General features: G+C 39.2%; 1 protein-coding gene across 4 annotated transcripts in view; it reads left to right on the forward strand.

Annotated features, from left to right (window-relative positions):
- The window catches only part of LOC126194957 (uncharacterized), a 233,260-nt gene that overhangs the window by 115,348 nt on the left and 95,677 nt on the right, over positions 1-22,235 (forward strand). For all 4 annotated transcript variants that reach the window (XM_049933347.1, XM_049933349.1, XM_049933346.1 and 1 more), the window contains exons 7-8: positions 8,513-8,606; positions 10,867-11,039. In XM_049933347.1, coding sequence (XP_049789304.1) covers positions 8,513-8,606; positions 10,867-11,039 — 267 coding nt within the window. The remainder of the gene's footprint in view (positions 1-8,512; positions 8,607-10,866; positions 11,040-22,235) is intronic.

Here is a 22,235-nt window from a genome sequence, read left to right on the forward strand (position 1 = left end):
AGATGTATGAGACAGGCGAAATACCCTCAGACTTCAAGAAGAATATAATAATTCCAATCCCAAAGAAAGCAGGTGTTGACAGATGTGAAAATTACCGAACTATCAGTTTAATAAGTCACAGCTGCAAAATACTAACGCGAATTCTTAACAAATGAATGGAAAAACTGGTAGAAGCTGACCTCGGGGCAGATCAGTTTGGATTCCGTAAAAATGTTGGAACACATGAGGCAATACTGACCCTACGACTTACCTTAGAAAATAGATTAAGGAAAGGCAAACCTACGTTTTCTAGCATTTGTAGACTTAGAGAAAGCTTTTGACGGTGCTGACTGTAATACTCTCACACAAATTCTGAAGGTGGCAGGGGTAAAATACAGGGAGCAATAGGCTATTTACAGTTTGTACAGAAACCAGATGGCAGTAATAAGCGTTGAGGGACATGAAAGGGAAGCAGTGGTTGGGAAGGGAATGAGACAGGGTTGTAGCCTCTCCCCGATGTTGTTCAATCTGTATATTGAGCAAGCAGTAAAGGACACAAAAGAAAAATTCGGAATAGGAATTAAAATCCATGGAGAAGAAATAAAAACTTTGACAGAATTACAAGGTCATCGGCAAACCTCGGAGACAGCAAAGGACTTGGAAGAGCAGTTGAACGGAATGGACAGTGTCTTGAAAGGAGGATATAAGACGAACATCAACAAAAGCAATACGAGGATAATGGAATGTAGACGAATTAAGTCGGCTTATGCTGAGGGAGTTAGATTAGGAAATGAGACTCTTAAAGTAGTAAAGGAGTTTTGTTATTTGGGGAGCAAAATAACTGATGATGATCGAAGTAGAGAGGATATAAAATGTAGACTGGCAATGGCAAGAAATCGTTTCAGGAGAAGAGAAATTTAAATTTGTTAACATCGAGTATAGATTTAAGTGTCAGGAAGTCATTTCTGAAAATATTTGTATGGAGTGTAGCCATGTATGGAAGTGAAACATGGACGATAAATAGTTTGGACAAGAAGAGAATAGAAGCTTTCGAAATGTGGTGCTACAGAAGAATGCTGAAGATTGGATGGATAGATCACATAACTAATGAGGAGGTATTGAATAGAATTGGAGAGAGGAGAAATTTGTGGCACAACTTGACTAGAAGAAGGGATCGGTTGGTAGGGCATGTTCTAAGGCATCAAGGGATCACCAATTTAGTATTGGAGGGCAGCATGGAGGGTAAAAATCGTAGAGGGAGACGAAGGGATGAATACACTAAGCAGATTCAGAAGGATGTAGGTTGCAGTAGGTACTGGGAGGAGATGAAGCTTGCACAGGATAGAGTAGCATGGAGAGCTGCATCAAACCAGTCTCAGGACTGAAGACCACAACAACAACAACAACAGTAGTATTAATGATTGGGTAATTAGTTAAGGTGCTTTATTGTAGTTTTATGGTGGTAGCAGATATTTGTAATATCCACTTTCTTTTAGTAAGTACCAAGAATAAATAATTAATCTATATGTTTATTATACTCCACAAAAATGTGAGTCGTAATTTCGCATGTAATAGGCTGTAATAGAGAAGAATAAATAAGTAAATACTGGCTTCACACCTGAATATTCATACAGCTGTTTCTCTACAAAAATGTGAGTCGTAATTTCGCATGTAATAGGCTGTAATAGAGAAGAATAAATAAGTAAATACTGGCTTTCCACCTGAATATTCATACAGCTGTTTCTTCCCCCCCCCCCCCCCCCCAATGTCTGATTTTTTTGTTTATTCTTCCTGTAGACATGCTTGTACCTACAATCTCACATTTGTCTTCTAACCATTCCTATTTAGCCATTTTACATTTTCTGCCCATCTCAATTTTTTGATGTTTGTCTTCTATGCTTCATGTGCTTTTATTTTATATTTTCTCCTTTCATCAATTAAATTCAGTATTTCTTTGTTGTCCAAGGATTCCTACTAGGTCTTTCCTTCTCACCTGTAATTCTTTCACTTTATGCAGGTCCCATATTCTTAATTTCCTACCTTTTTGCAATTTCTACTGTTTTCATCTGCAGTTCATAACCAGTGAATTATGGTCATTGTTGACATCTGCCTCTGGAAGTGCCTTACAATTTAGTCATCAGCTGCAAGTATATTTTTATTTCGCTTTACCAGTTTCAACAAATGAATTTGTTGTCTCTTATAAAATGTGAAAAGCAGGTCATTCCTTTTAAATAATTGCACTGTGTACCAGTTTCCCCCAAATATACACTCCTGGAAATTGAAATAAGAACACCATGAATTCATTGTCCCAGGAAGGGGAAACTTTATTGACACATTCCTGGGGTCAGATACATCACATGATCACACTGACAGAACCACAGGCACATAGACACAGGCAACAGAGCATGCACAATGTCGGCACTAGTACAGTGTATATCCACCTTTCGCAGCAATGCAGGCTGCTATTCTCCCATGGAGACGATCGTAGAGATGCTGGATGTAGTCCTGTGGAACGGCTTGCCATGCCATTTCCACCTGGCGCCTCAGTTGGACCAGCGTTCGTGCTGGACGTGCAGACCGCGTGAGATGACGCTTCATCCAGTCCCAAACATGCTCAATGGGGGACAGATCCGGAGATCGTGCTGGCCAGGGTAGTTGACTTACACCTTCTAGAGCACGTTGGGTGGCACGGGATACATGCGGACGTGCATTGTCCTGTTGGAACAGCAAGTTCCCTTGCCGGTCTAGGAATGGTAGAACGATGGGTTCGATGACGGTTTGGATGTACCGTGCACTATTCAGTGTCCCCTCGACGATCACCAGTGGTGTACGGCCAGTGTAGGAGATCGCTCCCCACACCATGATGCCGGGTGTTGGCCCTGTGTGCCTCGGTCGTATGCAGTCCTGATTGTGGCGCTCACCTGCACGGCGCCAAACACGCATACGACCATCATTGGCACCAAGGCAGAAGCGACTCTCATCGCTGAAGACGACACGTCTCCATTCGTCCCTCCATTCACGCCTGTCGCGACACCACTGGAGGCGGGCTGCACGATGTTGGGGCGTGAGCGGAAGACGGCCTAACGGTGTGCGGGACCGTAGCCCAGCTTCATGGAGACGGTTGCGAATGGTCCTCGCCGATACCCCAGGAGCAACAGTGTCCCTAATTTGCTGGGAAGTGGCGGTGCGGTCCCCTACGGCACTGCGTAGGATCCTACGGTCTTGGCGTGCATCCGTGCGTCGCTGCGGTCCGGTCCCAGGTCGACGGGCACGTGCACCTTCCGCCGACCACTGGCGACAACATCGATGTACTGTGGAGACCTCACGCCCCACGTGTTGAGCAATTCGGCGGTACGTCCACCCGGCCTCCCGCATGCCCACTATACGCCCTCGCTCAAAGTCCGTCAACTGCACATACGGTTCACGTCCACGCTGTCGCGGCATGCTACCAGTGTTAAAGACTGCGATGGAGCTCCGTATGCCACGGCAAACTGGCTGACACTGACGGCGGCGGTGCACAAATGCTGCGCAGCTAGCGCCATTCGACGGCCAACACCGCGGTTCCTGGTGTGTCCGCTGTGCCGTGCGTGTGATCATTGCTTGTACAGCCCTCTCGCAGTGTCCGGAGCAAGTATGGTGGGTCTGACACACCGGTGTCAATGTGTTCTTTTTTCCATTTCCAGGAGTGTATTATATACAACTTCACTATGTACCATAGCTGTAGCTTTTATTGCTTTTATAAATCTTCCTTGCTTCAGGCACAACAGCTTGACATACTCATAGACACCATTCAGTTATTGTAAATTATCTACCTATCAATTTGTTTTTCCAGTAATCGCATACAATATGTACATTTTTTGGACATATCATGGCATTATGATTCTATGAAGAAGATATTAACATCTGCTAAACCAATACTAACAAGGAGAGGTCCACAGCAGTGTGATCAACTTTTTGAAACTATTAATGTGGTGATGTAGGCTAAGATAGAAGATGTCACACACTGCAGCTATTCACCCTGGTGGGCACTCGTTTGCGAGTAATTGATGAGAAAAAATTCAGAATTTTATGTGATAGACAGTAGCATTGAAAAAGTTGCAATGTATGGTATGGTTGTAGGGTGTAACGGATAGGATAACAACATCATATACAGGAGGTTGTGGGTTCAAATTTATAAGGTTCTCAATTTTTTTTGTTTTTAAATCTTTATCAGAATTACCTTGGTCATTATTTTTATTCAGTTAATTGGTTTAAATGTAATTTTTTTATTTCTATTCCTTTGTCACATCATTTTAATCACCGCAGAACTTTTTTGTGTGTTTCATTTTTTTTCTGTACATCACTCTTTTTCCAGTTGGAATTTTTGTGGCTATGAATTTAATTATGTTTATCTATTATAATATTCAGTTATTTGAAAATTCTAATCTGTCAGTTAAAAAACAAAAGCTGAAATTTATATCTGTGCAGTAGTGTGAAAAATGTATTTTTGTTACCAGAAGTGCAATTTTTTGCACAGTAATCATCATACAAAAAATTAAAACATAACGTAAATACCTATTGTACTATGGGTAAAATTATGCACATCATCATAATCATCATCATCATTTATTGTATTTATGGGCCTTGAAGACCTGCAACAAAATAAAAGGAATACAATAAACTGCACATTATAAAAATTTGCAAATATTCACATTGCAAAAAAGAAAACACAGCAGTGAGTCACAGTCTCAGTGCAGGAGACATTTATTGCAGGTGACCGACCATCGCTGTTGGTCCCCAGCCTCATGTTCTACCATTGTCGGCTATTGCCAATACCCGATCCTTTCATCGTGTCTTTGGTCGTCCCTTTGGGCATCTCCCAGCAGATTGGGCAAGGAGAACATGCTTAGGGAGGGATCCACTGGCTCGGAAGATGTGGCCAAACCACTGTAGCCTCTTCTGCCCCAATATTCAATCGTAGAGGTCTTCTTTTGTTCTCATTCCCATTTTCCCTCCACGGTCTTGTAGACAGGTCCATATATCTTTTGAAGTACCTTCCTCTCAAACGCACAAATTACTTCTTCAGTTGTTGCTGAAGTCGCCCAGGTTTCACAACCATATAAAAGTACCAGCCGTACTATTGTTATGTACAGCCAAATCTTTTTTTTTTTTTTTTTTTTTTTTTAGTGATATCAGCTGGGATTTGAATAAATTGTTTAGGCTGAAGAAAAAGCGATTAGCGTTTGTTATTCATTGCTGCACCTTTTTCGTCACTTCACTGTTGTTGGTCAGTATGGATCCGAGGTATTTGAATTCTCTTACTCACTTGAAGGAATGCCAATCAACAATAATGGAGGGGAGAGGAGCTTGATGTTGTGAGATGACGAAATATTTTGTTTTACTCTCATTCACTAACAGCCCTATTTGTTTCCCGTTATGGAGGAATCGCGAAGTGCTAGCGCTTTCTTGTTCCAGGGTGTCACTAAGGATCACATCAGCAGCAGCAAATGCCAGGCTTGTGTCTGTTCCCACCATCTCCATTTCTCTGTTTCGACCAGTGTCATGGCTTACTTTTTCCAAAGCCAAGGTCAAGTTGAATAATATCAGCGCCAATGGATCTCCTTGTCGCAATTCATTTTCAATATTTAATAGTGATAGCTGGCTGCCGAACCGTACTTGTCAAATTGATTGGGAGTAGCAAGCTGCTATTAGCCTGTTGTATTTAGGTGGAATGTCAGTTCTTGTAATGTTGTCAATGCTGTCATATGCTTGTCTAAAACCAATGAAGATAAAGTGTAGTTCCTGACCAAACTCGTAAAATTTTTCTGTTCGCTGCCTCAAGGTAAATATGTGATCAAGAGTCGACCATCCAGAGATGAAGCCACTTTGATAAGGGCCTATAATTTCTTCAGACAATGGTTTCAAGTGGTTTAGGGGCAGGATTGTAAATATTTTGTACCCAATCTCAAGTAGTGAAATCCCGCAGTAGTTTGAATAATGCAGATGGAAATTTAAATGAAAGAGGGGTTATAAGTAAAATGAAATTGAAGCAAAATGAGAAATAAATATAATGAATGCAATAATGTGGACAAAAAGCACAATGATAGAAAAGAAATTAAATCAAAATTAGGGCATAAAAGTATTTAAAAACACCGAACAAAGATTTCAAGTGGAGAAAAATGAAAAATGAAAACATGAGAACAAATGAAGAAGTTGAATAATGATTGAAATTATTTGACAAAGGAATTAAAAAATTACCTTTCAATCAGTTAACTGTATAAAAAGATGACCAAAGTCATTTCAATAAAAATTTAAAAAAAAAAAAAAAAAAGTTACTGCACCTGACAAGATTAGAACCCAGAAGCTCCTGCATGTGATGTTATTCTATCCATTACACCACGCAAACGGACTATGCAATGCAATTTTTTTAACACTATTGAGTACCACATAAAATCCAGATTCCCCTCCCCCCTTTCCCTCCCCCCCCCCTCCCATCCCTATCAGTTACTCACAAATGAGTGCTGACCAGGGTAAATGGCTGTAGTGTGTGATACCTGGGATCTTAAGGCACATCACCATACAAATAGTTTCAAAATGTCGATGGCACTGTTGGGGACCTCTCCTTGTAAGTAAGTTTCTGTAATGCACTTCTTAAACTCTGTAAATTCTGATTGAATTTTATTTTGAAATATATACTAAAGTTGCTGAGAAACAACAGCTATAAATAAAATAACAAGTATAGTTTCAGCTGTCTGAGACTGCAGATGTGTGTGCAAGTTGCGCTAGTGTGTGTGTGTGTGTGTGTGTGTGTGTGTGTGTGTGTGTGTGTGTGTGTGTGTGTGTACTGCTGACAAAGGCTTTAATGACTGAAAGCTATGATTGTGTGAATCTTTTTATTGTGCCTATCGCAGCTCAGCATCTCCACTATGTGGTGAGTAGCAACTTTCCTTCTCTCGTATTGTTACATTCCATCCTGGATTTTCCGTTGTTTGATATAAACAAAATAATAAGTTTAAAATTTTGTTTCGAAATCTGTCTTCCCATTAGATAATAAATCTGAAACTTTCTAGTGTTTCTAGGTCTCATCCTCGTATACAATCTTCTTTCGTGAGTCTTAAACCAAGTGTTAGCAATGACAAAATTATACACAGTTCAAAATTCTAACAGGCAGTTTCCTTTCTTTCCTTTCTCCTAGTATTTTCTTCTCTTCCTTCTCCTACTATTGAAGTTTTCATTCCCTTAACTATCTAAATAATTTCCTTTATCTCATTCCAAGTCTGTGGGTTGCTAGACTTTGAATTCGATATTGATTATGTGGCTTGGAGTAGCACTTTATTTTCTTAAAAAACATGCCTTCACATTCCAAATGGTAACCAGAAAATGCAATGTACTCATTAACACAAAACCACATGCACTACAGTAAAGAGAAGGCATTTCACAGTGCACGACCCCTGTTATCTTCCAGATGCTTAGTTGATCATCTGACATATACCGCGGCAGTCTCGTGTCATTGCTACAATCTGATTGTACATTCTTTCTGTCTCTCCTTCATCTGCAGAGCTAGTTGACATATAAACTTGTACTATTGTGATGAATGTCATCTTCATGTCTTATTTTGGCTTAGATTATTTGTTTACTATGCCGTTCATAGTAGCTTACTCACATTCCTATTTTCTCCTGCATTACCCCTGTTTGATTTTGTGTTGATAACTCTGTACCAACCTGACTAGAAGTCCTGCTCTTTATAATGCTGCGCTTCACTACTTTCCACTATAGCTTCGAAGCATCCACTTCCCTTTTTAAATTCTCTAACCTCCTTATCCAGTTAAGGTATCTAACATTCAATGCCTCTGACTCATAGAATGACAGTTTGTTTTTCCCGATGAAGGTATCATCGTGAGTAGCCCCCAGAATATTTTAACCAAGAGGGTGACATCAGCATTTAACCATACAGAAAAGCTGCATGCTTTCTGAGAAAAATAATGGGAGTAGTTTACCCTTGCTTTCAGTCATTCACAGTACCAGTATGGCAGGCCATGTTGACTAATTTTATAAGGTCAGATAAGTCATTCATGCAGACTGTTGCCTCTGCAACTATTGAAAAATCTGGTGCCCCTCTTCAAAAACAATGGGCTAGTTTGGCCCCTTCATAGGTCATGGAGGCATGCAAGCCACCTGACCTCAGCAAGGAATAATTATGCCTTATAAAGTTTTGAAAACCAGTTGTTGAAAATTAAAGGCACAATTACTACATGTCCAAGTAGTAGAGTAAACTCTGTTGAGATTATACTGAATTCTTTCTCCACTCAAAGCTGTATAATTGCTTAGCTTGTATTATTTTTTATGTACTATCCAAATTTCACAAAAATGTAGGCTATTAATAACTTATGGGCTGAGTTCATACTCACACTGAAATTAAATGGGATTTTTTCCTCTATGCAATGTGAATTTCGTTTTCAGTAATAGGCTTGCTTTATTTTTACAATATTTTCTGAATGTAGATTCTGATACTATCTGTATTGTATGAAAAAGTAATTGTTTATGTATATTACAGGTTGTCTGTTCATCGTGCAAGCATGTGTCAGTTACTTACGAACCTTTCATGTATTTATCCGTCCCATTGCCCCACGCAATGGAGCGACAAATCTGTAAGTACACGTAATTTATATTATTCCATAATGTTTCTTAAAAGTGTGATTGGTACAGATGTTTACAAGATTTGATGACTAGAAAAAAATCTATAACACAACAATTTTACCACTTCTGTTTCTACTCACAGCATTGCAAGTACATTTTCATAGTGTTGTATGTGTTGTGAAACTGTTGGCATATAGATTTGATATAAATTGTTATATTGGTTCAGAAGTGAAGATTTGTGTATTTAATAATTGAAGTATTTGATTAGCCAGAATCTCTGTATATGTTAGTAGAGTTTGCTAGTCACATGGGCACTGAAATTTGTCTTCCACATTTATAAAAGAGAAATAGTACAAATTTCTAGTACATGGGCCAATGATCTTAAAGCTAACAATTTACTTTCTGCTTGTTCAATAAGGAAGGGTCTGATGGATCATAAAAAGTGTGGGATGTTTCCAAAGATAACGATTCACAACAGGCTATGTTTGTGTCAGAAAAGGTTTGTTTTAAACACTGACAGGAAGTGCATAGATAGTGTAATGGGTTAACGGACAGTAAACTTGGTTATATTCTTTTATTTTTGTTTTGTTGACTAATCTTGATGTATTTCAGAACAAAAATTAATATTTTAGATTCTGTGTAACAATATTATGAAAAGGAAAGTCTCCACTCACCATTTAGCAGAGTTGCTGAGCCGGAGGTAGACGCAACAAAAAGACTGTCACAAAATAAGCTTTCGGCCAACAAGGCATTTGTCAAACGCACACCCACACACACACGACTGCAGACTCCAGCAGTTGAAGCCAGCTGAGCGTGGCGCGCGCGCGCACACACACACACACACACACACACACACACACAAATGCAATTCACACACACACACAACTGCAGTCTCTGGCAGCTGAGTGTGGCTCCAGCTGCCAGAGACTGCAGTCGTGTGTGTGAGTTGTGTTTGTGTGTGTGTGGATGTGTGTGTGTGTGTGTGTGTGTGTGTGTGTGTGTGTGTGACAAAGGTCTTGTTGGCCGAAAGCTTATTTTGTGACAGTGGGTGTTTTTTTTTTTTTTTCCTATCTGCGACTCAGCATCTCCACTATACGGTGAGTGACAGCTTTCCTTTTGATAATATTGTTACCTGCCATTATGGCTATTCCATTGTTTGATATTTCAGATTCTGTTTGTCGCCTTCCATTGCCCATTTTACTTCTGTCAACTGTGTCTCTGACGCACTGGTACAGGTGCCAAAGTAATTAGTGAACATAAAAGGATAGAAAAACTGATGTAATCACATCATTTGAAAATCACTCTGAAGTCTTTGTTCGTAGAGTTTTTACATTTTTAAAAAAAGGGGAAAAAAAAGAAAAAAATATTTGTTGGGGAAAAAAGTAGATAGTTTGAAGATGGTTAGTCAAGATTAAACTCTTCAGCTTATATGTGTAGCCATGAAAACTAAAATACTGCTAATAACATGGAAGGAATAATTAGTGTTTTATGTCTGTTCACATTGACATTAAATTTTTTTAGACTCCTCATCAGAAGAGCTAAATGCTGGTCAACAGCACACTGGCATGGGATCCTATTGATAGGCTTTTGTGTTTCTGTGTAGATTATAAAAATGTTCAAATATTAAACATTAATGACTGAAAGGTTGACAACACCTAAAACAAAGCTGTGAGACAAGAGACTCACAGCTTAAACGAATAATAAAAGTTCCATAAGTATGGAAAGCAGGTGAGAGAGTATTCTGAAATTGTTTTACTGAAAATATCTCTCTCTCTCTCTCTCTCTGCTGCCTTCTCGTCGTTTCTCATTATAGATAATAATATGTAGTAACTTAAAGTATTTAAAGTGTGAATTACCTGTTTGATGCAAAGCACTCTTTGACACACATTAATTTTGCCTTCAGTTTGTTTTGTAACTCATAAGAGTAATGTGAAATTAGTGTCTTTGTAACTGTTTTGCCTTTGTTATGAAATAGTTTATATTTTATTATCTTAACAGTAAATTACCTAAGAGTTGGAGTTGTTTGTAAGTAGATGTTCAACATAATGTCCAAAGAACAATGTCAAACATCCTTGCCCAATCAAAGATTAAGCTCTATCCCTACTAACATTTACACTGACAGGACATTACATTCTAACCTTCCTTCCTTAATTGTGTGTTTGAAAGTTGAATTTGTTTTGCTATTAATTAACATATACCATAATCTGCAATACATAATAGATACTTAGATTCTGTTAATGCAGCTGTAAAGTTCTGGATTAAATATTTCAGGTGTTACTTTTGTGTCGGCTGCAAATGATAAAGCTGTAAAGTATTTGTTGACACTAAACAAACAAGAAAGAGTTGTCAGAATGAAAGAAGAATTGCTCAAATGCATGGGTAAAGATGCACCAAAGCATGTGGCTTTAGCCGAAGTTTTGGATAGTCATATAGCTAGGATACTGGTACGTAACTGGAAGAATACTTCTTCAAGAAATGTGTATAAACTTCAGATTACTTTAGCTTGCTTCGTAGTTTATTATCACACTTTATGATTCATAGTTCACCAATGTACACTAACAGCACAAAACTTGGCCAGTGGAAATCGTGCTCAGAGTTTGTCTTTTACAGCACTGGCTTGGATGACATGGAACACATTAACTTTTCATTCTATATGGGGGTTGTCTGCAAAGAAATGTTACATGGAAATGGTCATGTCAATATTTTAAGTCTAGAGCATCAGAGATTCATTATATTCATGGCATATAAACGACATTAGTGTAATAATCACAGTGGCAGCTTGAACTAATCACTGTAATCAACATGTGTGCATTTGACCAATCAGTCGTGAACAGGCATTGTTAAGTAGTGAATATGAAGCCATAGTGTGTGTATGTTGTTGTGTCACAAATTGTGAAAGAGCAACATCTCTAAAACAAGTGTTCAAGCCATTCTGCAGAATGTTTTGGAAAAAAGAAAAGGGTGTGTAAAGTTTGTTCTAAATACCTTAGCTCCTAAACACAAACAATATGTGGACACCTGCCATGACTTGGATGAAATACAAAACACAGGTAATTCTTTTTTGGGAAAAATTTTCATGGGTGGTGAGACTTTGTGTTATCAGTATGAATCCACCAAAACATGACAGTGCAGGAATCCACAAGAGGACCAACACTTGACGACATAATTGAAATTTAAGCCAATGGTGATGCGCAAGTTAAACATCCCAAAGAAGGAATTTTCTGACAGTTTCACATGCTTATGTGAACATTCCATTACTTGTACTCAATTGGGAAGAGATTATGTAGAACACCTGAAACATTAAAACCACCATCACAACTTTTCTGTTTTTTTTTTTAATCCAGCGTCAAAACTTTTTGCACTGACAGGGTATTCCAAGAAGACCAAAGCTCTCTTGCAAGCACAGTACCCTTTCATTAGCAAACAATGCTCTGTATAGCAATTCCAAAGCACATTGGGTAATACTTGTAGCTGAATTTGATGGCAAAGCTTTGTGTAGAAATGACCCCCAAGTTTGACTGTAGTTAGTTGTGTGTTACAATACAGTAATGAGTAAAACTGCCAAGAGAGGTACCAAGTAATTTTCAGTTTTGGCTTTAGATTTACAATAAAATTCAGTCGTCTGCCAACCCCAATTCATTTATTGGTAGAAGCAGATAGTGTTTTCTCTCTAAATACCATCAAGTCACTTAACTAGAAAAATTAAAGGGAAATAGGAAACACTGAAAAGTTCTAAGGTACCATCATTAATAGGGTCTTGGACCTAGTTTTTCAGTAGGAACCAAACAAGAGGAGAATTTATAGAACATTACAATGAAATCACTACACTTAGCTGCATACAGGCATTGATATATGCCAACAGGGACAGTCGAAAATATGTGCACCGACCGGGACTCGAACCCGGGGTCTCCTGCTTACGTGGCAGACGCTCTATCCATCTGAGCCACCGAGGACACACAGGATAGTGTGACTGCCGGGACTTACCTCCGGCACACCTCCCGTAAGACCCACATTCCCAACTTATTGTCCCACACTATTGATGTATATCAACGCCTGTATGCAGCTAAGCGTAGTGATTTCATTCGGAGATGTCTGAAAGAACAGATACCACCTACAAATATAATTTGAACAATCTCTTTGTAGTAAATCCAATACAAAATATTATGAAAATGGACAAATACAAATCTGATCACTTTTTTCCCCAATCTCTTTGTCATGAAGTGCTTACATCCAACGTCCTTTATTGGCTATATTGCAATTTCTGTCTTCCCCTACAGTTTCCCAATAGTACCATGAAAGTTATTTCCTGGCATCTTCATACATGGCATATCATCTTGCCCTTCTTGTTAGCATTTTCCACATATTTCAGGGAACCTGTTCATTTTTTATCAGTCCACTTAATTTTCAACATTCCTTTATATCACCACCTGCCAGACCCTCCGATTCTGTTATTTTCCATTTTTGTCACAGTCCACGATTCACATCTGTACAGTGCTGTGCTCCAAACTTAGTGTCTCAGAAATTTCTTCCTCTCATTATGGCCAATGTTTGATGGTAATGCCCTTACATTAGCAAGGGTTTCCCTTGTTGCCATTGCTTGTCTGCTTCATCTTCTATCCTGTTCACTTTGTCCATTGTGTGTTATTTTTATTCCAAGGTAGTAGACTGGCTTTACTTCATCTACTAAATGGTCCCCAATCTTTATTTAAGTTTATCACTAATCTCATTTCTGCTACTTATCCTTATTTTTCTCTTCTTTCAGTTCACTGTCTACATCAGTTGATATCATTATCAGTTTCCTTTGTGAAAATCCAATTTCATTTTTTTGTGTGTGGTGTAAAATAATTTGCTAATGTCTTCTCCTACCACAGTTTTTCTCATTTTCAGCATTGGCCTGATTCACTGCTCTTAAATGCCACAAAATTGCCTGTACCTACTATCTGTTGTGAAGTCGAAAGTGTGCAATATCATACTGCTGGGTGGCACATAAAGTCAGCTAATGGTAATAAATATGTAACTAAAAGAACTTTCAGAAAAATTTTAATCATAATGGCAGAATGTGTAAAATTCATCCCACTTCGTCCTGCACAATACAAATTGTCACATTGCTAACCTTGCCATTTTTTTATTGAAATTTTCTAGCACTTGTCATTAGCAATCGCCAAATTCTCCTGCATTTCTGCACTACACTAGATAAAATATACTTAAGATACCTACTGTACCACTTAACTTAAATTCTTCACAAATATAATCATGTACCCTGAAGAGTATGATAACCCTGTATTTCTGTTGAACATGCTCTGAACAGTTATTCTATGTTTATAGTATGCATTTTATGTGAAAGACCACACAATAAAGCACTTTGTGTTCGTCAAAGTTATGAGAAAAAGTAGGTGTTGGGAATCAGAGGCAGGCAGTGCTGTGCTAAGAGAACATTCACGAGAGTGGATGCACCAGAGAGTTCTCGAGAATTTGGAACACAGACAAGCAGTCAGCCACAATTCTCATTGTGAAAATATTTTTGGATAAAACTGCTGTTACTGGAATGTAAGAAAGTTAAATAAATCGTGACTGCTTTGAGCAGAACTTCAACAAACAGGTGAAAGGTTCTATCTAAATAATTGAGAATGAATGGTCTCAAACATTGAACGTGATCTTTTAATACTGGGCGTTAGAATAGAGGCAAGCACATAGGTCAGAATACTGTGAAGATCTACCTCTATAAACTGCTGCTGCCTGTAATATGGGCAGTATGTGAGGCTGTTGTACTTCAGATAGTTTATTGTTGAGTTAGTGGCCTAACTCAACAAATGGGAGGAGATTTATTTGTCCAAAGCCACACAAATTATTTCAGAGAGTTGAGGCTTTGTTGTATAGAAATAAAATTGCATCACTTTATGTGGGTGCATTGCTGAAACTTGTAAACAACCTGATATGTCTGCAGCACCATCTTCTGCAACTGATTTGGGATAGCTATGAGGCAGTCTTCTGACTTCTGCGAAGTTTAGGAAGAATGAATTATTGAGGGCCTAAACTCTTCATACCAGTTCAGTGCTGAATAAAAATGAGTTCAGAATGAAATTCATTAGGTAATTGTAGTTGAATTAATCATCTGTTACCAAAATGAGAAAATTGTTCATTGCAAGTTCTATACCCACTATTGAAAAGATTCAGATTTGTTTTGCAATTAGTCATGCAGTGGAACGTATTTTTATTTTGAGAAAATAGGTACATTGTCTGTGAGAGAATTGGCAATGAAAACTACTTCAAGAACAATTTTAATAATAATTCCCGAGCACTATCTGCTGGTCAAAGTGCTCGACTGCAAAGCTCCCTCACTATAAGACTTTACAGCTTATAAATTAGGTCTATATGAACAGATGTGAAGTTGCAGATAGGCACAACAAAAAGACTGTCACAAATAAACTTTCGGTCAGCAATGCATGCATGGCTGCAGTCTCTGGCAACTGAAGCCACACTGTATAGAGACTGCAGGTGCGCGCGTGTGTGAGTGTGAGTGTGAGTGTGAGTGAGTGTGTGTGTGTGTGTGTGTGTGTGTGTGTGTGTGTGTGTGTGTTCATTCAGAATCTCCGCTATATGGTGGGTAGCAACTTTCCATAATATTGTTACTTTCTATCCAGGATTTTCCATTGTTTGAACAGATGTGAAGAGCAATAATGCTTAATTTCCTTCATAGTAGGGTCTCCTCTATAACGTCATTTTAGAGTAAATTTCTTGAAGAATGGCATGATAATTAGACTTTGATATAATTGGATAGATAAAAAAAAAATCTAAAACCTATAAAAGTTAAGGAAATTGACTGCCACTAACAGTCAGTCTTTCCTTCCCATACTGTGCGGTAAGTCTCCCCTGACCAGGGGTTCTGAGTGACTTTTCCAACTCTCCCCTATTCCTATACCTCCCAGGCCTTTTCCATCATTCCTCTTTTTCCCACTTCCACCCTTCTGCCAGGAGGAGCTGCTGGCTCTGAAATCTTGCACATGTATTTTCTCCTCCCACTGCTTGGCAAGTAGATCTTTCATCTTACTTTACTTTACTTTACTTTATATGTGGCAAGGGCCTTATCAACCATACGCCTGCTCTATGAGCCTCTTCCACTTCTGCCTGTCTAATGCGCTGTTTGTCCAGTTGCTGTTGCTGTTTATCCTAGTTGTGTCCTCCCAAATGTTATCCCGCCATCTGATTCTGGGTCTCCCTCTTCCTCTCGTTCCATCTATTGGTCTGCTGAATGCCATTCTAGATAGTCTATTCTCTATCGTTCCTGCTATATGGCCTGCCCAGTTCAACCTTCTCCTCTTGAGCACTTCGATGATGTTACGGTGTTTGTACAGCCCTCTTAATTCTACACATCTTCTTATTCTCCATTTCATGTTATTTTTGTCGTATACAGGTCCGAAAATTTTCCTTAGTACTTTTCTTTCGAGTATTAACAGTTTTTCTTCATCTTTCTTTCTAAATATTAATATAATAGAGGGAAACATTCCACGTGGGAAAAATATATCTAAAAACAAAGATGATGTGACTTACCAAACGAAGCGCTGGCAGGTCGATAGACACACAAACTAACACAAACAAACACACAAAATTCAAGCTTTCGCAACAAACTGTTGCCTCGTCAGGAAAGAGGGAAGGAGAGGGAAAGACGAAAGGATGTGGGTTTTAAGGGAGAGGGTAAGGAGTCATTCCAATCCCGGGAGCGGAAAGACTTACCTTAGGGGGAAAAAGGACAGGTATACACTCGCGCACACACACAGACATGTCTGCTTGTGTCTGTGTATGTGCGGATGGATATGTGTGTGTGTGCGAGTGTATACCTGTCCTTTTTTCCCCCTAAGGTAAGTCTTTCCGCTCCCGGGATTGGAATGACTCCTTACCCTCTCCCTTGAAACCCACATCCTTTCGTCCTTCCCTCTCCTTCCCTCTTTCCTGACGAGGCAACAGTTTGTTGCGAAAGCTTGAATTTTGTGTGTTTGTTTGTGTTAGTTTGTGTGTCTATCGATCTGCCAGCGCTTCGTTTGGTAAGTCACATCATCTTTGTTTCTAAATATTAATGTTTACATCCATATAACATCACAGGTATAATGGTCGATTGATATAAGCGGATTTTGAAGTTACTGCTAAGTGATCTTTTTCTTAGAATTTTGATGATACTAAAAAGTGTCTTGTTTGCTGTTGATAAACGGGCATCTATTTCTATATAAGTTCTGTTGTTATTGCTAAAAAGACTTCCTAGGTACTTGAAGTAGTCAACAGTCTTGAAATTGAATCCATCTACAGTCAGGACGTGCATCTTTTCTGGTTTTTTTACTTATGGGCAGGTATTCTGTCTTTTCTTCATTAACATGTAATCCTGTTTTCTTAGCAATTTTGTAGTAATTTTGCATCATTCTGATTCATTCCCTTTTGGAACTACTTATTATTGCTACATCATCTACATAGGCAAGTCTTGTAATGTTCACATCCTGTAGCTGGATCGCTTGTGGACTGGTTTTAGAAAATTCTCTATCGATCTTCTCTAGGACAAGGTTAAAGAAGTGCCATACCCTTGTCTCAGTCCAGTCCAGTGCACACCTTAAAATCTTCAGTTTCTCCTACAGTGTGTTAACTGTAAGATGGCAGAGTTGTGAGGGGAGTGCGGGGAGAGGAAGAAGCAAGCATTGGCTGGCGAGGGGAGAGGAGCTGTTGAGGGAGCAAGCCTACCAGTTGCAGTGCTGGCACTACAAATTGCGTGTCATGCTTACACGAAAGCACACGAAAGGCTTGGAAGTAAAACTCGCTTTAAATGTTGTTCGTAAAAAAAACTGAAATCGTCATGTACATAAAAATCTATATATAGTTATAATAGAGGGAAACATTCCACGTCTGCTTGTGTCTGTATATGTGTGGATGGATATGTGTGTGTGTGCGAGTGTATACCCGTCCTTTTTTCCCCCTAAGGTAAGTCTTTTTGCTCCCGGGATTGGAATGACTCCTTACCCTCTCCCTTAAAACCCACATCCTTTCATCTTTCCCTCTCCTTTCCTCTTTCCTGATGAGGCAACAGTTTGTTGCGAAAGCTTGAATTTTGTGTGTATGTTTGTGTTTGTTTGTGTGTCTGTCGACCTGCCAGCACTTTCATTTGGTAAGTCACATCATCTTTGCTTTTAGAGTGTATATATATATATATATATATATATATATATATATATATATATATATATATATATATATAATAGAGGGAAACATTCCACGTGGAAAAAATATATCTAAAAAGAAAAAATGATGAGACTTACCAAACAAAAGCGCTGGCAGGTCGATAGACACACAAACAAACACAAACATACACACAAAATTCTAGCTTTCGCAACAAACGGTTGCTTCGTCAGGAAAGAGGGAAGGAGAGGGAAAGATGAAAGGAAGTGGGTTTTAAGGGAGAGTGTAAGGAGTCATTCCAATCCCGGGAGCGGAAAGACTTACCCTAGGGGGAAAAAAAGGACAGGTATACACTAGGGAGAGGTCTGCCATCTGAAAGTTTACACACTGTACTGGTGTCTTTATGCGACACAAAGTTTCATCTATACACATTTTAACTAATCCGATTAATTTTGATGGTATTTTAAATTCCTTCATTATATTTAGCAGTGTCTGTCGGTGTATGCTATCAAAGGCTTTTTTAAAATCTGTAAATAATATGTGGGCATTTTAACAACCCTACCACAACAAAGGTCAATATTTATTAATGATTGTGGTGTTGCTCACGCTGCTAAATACTGCATTTTCGGGCAACAACAAAGTTATTATGTGGCAGGTGTCATTAGAGCACAGTTAATAATGTCATTTCATGTAATAATGAATAAACTAGGCACTCATCTTTTCGTGTTTCCCACGTTGGTCTCGTTGTAAAATCGTGGCTCTATCGTCGAAAATCTAGGTGGTGGTGATTCCAAGCTCGGATGCAGAGAGGCCTAGGTTTTATTCTGCTATATTCAAAAGTTTTATAGATGTGTTTTACAAACCATTCTTGAAGATTACACTTTTGCAGGACAATGGTGATGTAAAAAAAGTAATCAGCACTCCGAATTTAAGTTACACTTCTTTTTTATTACTTTTGCTGCAATATCACGTAACTCACAAAACATCACTTCACAATACAAAACATACTTGAAAACATCTTCCTCACTGTTAAAGTTCACATTTTATATGCTGACTACAATATGCGTCTTTCCAACATGACGTCCAGCACTTGACCTTCTCCAGATCCGACTCTCTAACAACTAATAATCGCTTACGCGCCCAAAAATCAGAGTTACAAGTACGTCAAAGATCATAGTTACAAAAGAAAGAATATACATAAGAATAATATCATTGCAACATAAACATATCGATGTATCAAAGCACCTCTACATTAATGAAATCAAATCTGAATGTTGTCTCAGAAACATGTTAACTACTTTACAGAAACACAGTAGAATATTGCTGGTATCGAGAGGTTGAGTTGCGGTGCCGTAATGGTTACGTAATTCAAGTACCAATACAACATTTACATTGAATTCCCACGCCTTCTCAGTTACTTGTCTTAGGGTGAATAAGCGATCTAATGTGGATCTGTTTCCGCAGAAACCGCTTTGGTAGTCCCCAATCAGTTCTTCTGTTATTGGTATCAGCCTGTTTAATAGGCAGCTCGATAAGATTTTGTAGGTGACATCCAGTAAGGCAATTCCTCTGTAGTTATCACAAACTAGTGGATCATTGTTCTTAAATATGGGGTACACAATTGCAGTTTTCCAATGTGCAGGAATGGTTTCGGTCTCCCAGATTGTTTCTATTAACGCTTGTATTTCTAATTCCAGTTGTGGCCCTCCATTCTTTAATAACTCAGCGTATATCTTGTCCTCGCTACAAGCCTTGTAATTCTTTAATTTCTTTATTGCGTGCTGTATTTCATTTACTGATGGGATAGTAACTGTATCAGCTGTATCAACTGTATCAGGTTCTTTCAATTTAAAGTAAGAGTGTGGGCCATTGCAGTTGAGAAGTTGTGAAAAGTATGTCTTCCATCTGTTCTGTATGTCACTTTTGTTGGTCAGTATTTTCCCATACTGGTCCTTTATAAACTGTTCCCTTTTATTGAATTTACCAAAGGATTTTCTTGTATTTTGATACATCTGCCTTGTCCTGTGATGTTGGAAATCATTCTCTGCTTCTCTGATAATATTGTTATAGTATTCCCTTTTCTCTTGTCTTAGGGTCCTTTTTGTTTCTTGGCGGAGTTTATAGTATCTTTCCTTCAGTGTCATATTGTCCCTTTCTTTAATCCATGCGTTCCTCGTATTTCTTCTTTCCAGCACTTTTTCTTGACACTTTGTGTTGAACCAAATTAGGTCATTTTCTTTCACCTATGATTTTGGAAGCTGCTTCTTGAATACAGCCCTTCAGGTGTCTCCATCTGCTTTCGACATCCTGTGGTTCTGCATTAGTCAGTCTCGGTTTTGTTAGATTGCTTTTAATTTCTTTTGTAAAATTTTCTTTTATATCTACTTTTGCCAGGTTTCCTATGTTATATCTTGTAATTTCTTCTCTATTTCTATTTACTTTCCTTTTTAGTTTCACTTTCATTTTTGATATTATTAACATGTGGTCTGTGTCACAATCCACTCCCCTAAAGGTTCTCACATCTTTAATACTGTTTTGGAATTGTTTCTGGATAGCTACATGATCTATTTGGTTGACTACCTTTCCATCTGGTGATATCCATGTTCCTAAATGAATGCGTTTATGTTGAAATTTTGTACTGCTTATCGTGAGACCATTTGTCATTGCACAGTTTATAAGTTGAACCCCATTCTCTGAACTTTCCTTGTGTAAGCTAAAATTGCCAATGGTTGGCTTGTAGATTTCTTCCTTTCCTACTTTGGCATTAAAATCTCCTAACATTATTTTCACCTTGTGCCTACTTTAGAAGTTGTACGTTTGTTCCAGTTGGCTGTAGAATTCTTCTTTCGTGTTGTCATCATTTTCTGTGGGTGCATGTGCATTTAGAAATGTAATGTCTAACCACTGTGTCTGAATAGTTATGTATGATATACGGTTATTAACATGTTTGAACTCCCTTACTGAGTCATCTATTGATTTATGAATGTAGAAACCGGTTCCAAATTCATGGTGCTGTCCGCAGTCTGCATACATTATTGTCCCATCTGCTATTTTCAGTGAACCTGTTCCCTGCCATCTTACTTCTTGGAGAGCTACCAGTTGCGCTCCATATTTTCTTAATTCGTTTGCTAGTATTTGGGCAGTTCCAGGGCGATACAGGCTTCTAATATTCCATGATCCAGAAGAGAAATCCTTGTAGCTGTGCAAGTTTTTGTTCCAGTAAATCCTGACCTGTTTCTGAGGCTGGTGTAGAGTATCCTGACATCTACCCAATTATATTTTCAAAAACTACACTACTGGCCATTAAAATTGCTACACCACGAAGATGATGTGCTACAGACTCGAAATTTAACCGACAGGAAGAAGACGCTATGATATGCAAATGATTAGCTTTTCAGAGCATTCACACAAGGTTGGCACCGGTGGCGACACCTGCAATGTGCTGACATGAGGGAAGTTTCCAACCGATTTCTCATACACAAACAGCAGTTGACCGGCGTTACCTGGTGAAATGTTGTTGTGATGCCTTGTGTAAGGAGGAGAAATGCCTACCATCACGTTTCCGCCTTTGATAAAGGTCGGATTGTAGTCTATTGCGATTGCAGTTTATCGTATAGCGCCATTGCTGATCGCGTTGGTAGAGATCCAATGACTGTTAGCAGAATATGGAATCAGTGTGTTCAGGAGGGTAATACGGAACGCCGTGCTGGATCCCAACGGCCTCATATCACTAGCAGTCGAGATGACAGGCATCTTATCCGCATGGCTGTAACGGCTCGTGCAGCCACGTCTCGATCCCTGAGTCAACAGATGGGGACGTTTGCAAGACAACACCATCTGCACGAACAGTTCGTCGACGTTTGTAGCACCATGGACTATCAGCTCAGAGATCATGGCTGCGGTTACCTTTGACGCTGCATCACAGACAGGAGCGCCTGCGATGGTGTACTCAACGACAAATCTGGGTGCACGAATGGCAAAACGTCATTTTTTCGGATGAATCCAGGTTCTGTTTACAGCATCATGATGGTCACATCCGTGTTCGGCGACATTGCGGTGAACACACATTGGAAGCGTGTATTCGTCATCGCCCAGCGTGATGGTATGGGGTGCCATTGGTTACATGTCTCCGTCACCTCTTGTTCGCATTGACAGCACTTTGAACAGTGGACGTTACATTTCAGATGTGTTATGACCCGTGACTCTACCCTTCATTCAATCCCTGCGAAACGCTACATTTCATCAGGATAATGCACGACCGCATGTAGCAGGTCCTGTAAGGGCTTTTCTGGATACAGACAATGTTCGACTGCTGCCCTGGCCAGCACATTCTCCAGATCTCTCACCAACTGAAAACGTCTGGTCAATGGCGGCCAAGCAACTGGATCGTCACAATACGCCGGTCACCTCTCTTGATGAACTGTGGTATAGTGTTGAAGCTGCATTGGCAGCTGTACCTGTACACGCCATCCAAGCTCTTGTTTGAC

The sequence above is a fragment of the Schistocerca nitens genome, chromosome 7, assembly GCF_023898315.1.
Source record: "Schistocerca nitens isolate TAMUIC-IGC-003100 chromosome 7, iqSchNite1.1, whole genome shotgun sequence".
Taxonomy (NCBI): Eukaryota; Metazoa; Arthropoda; class Insecta; order Orthoptera; family Acrididae; genus Schistocerca; species Schistocerca nitens.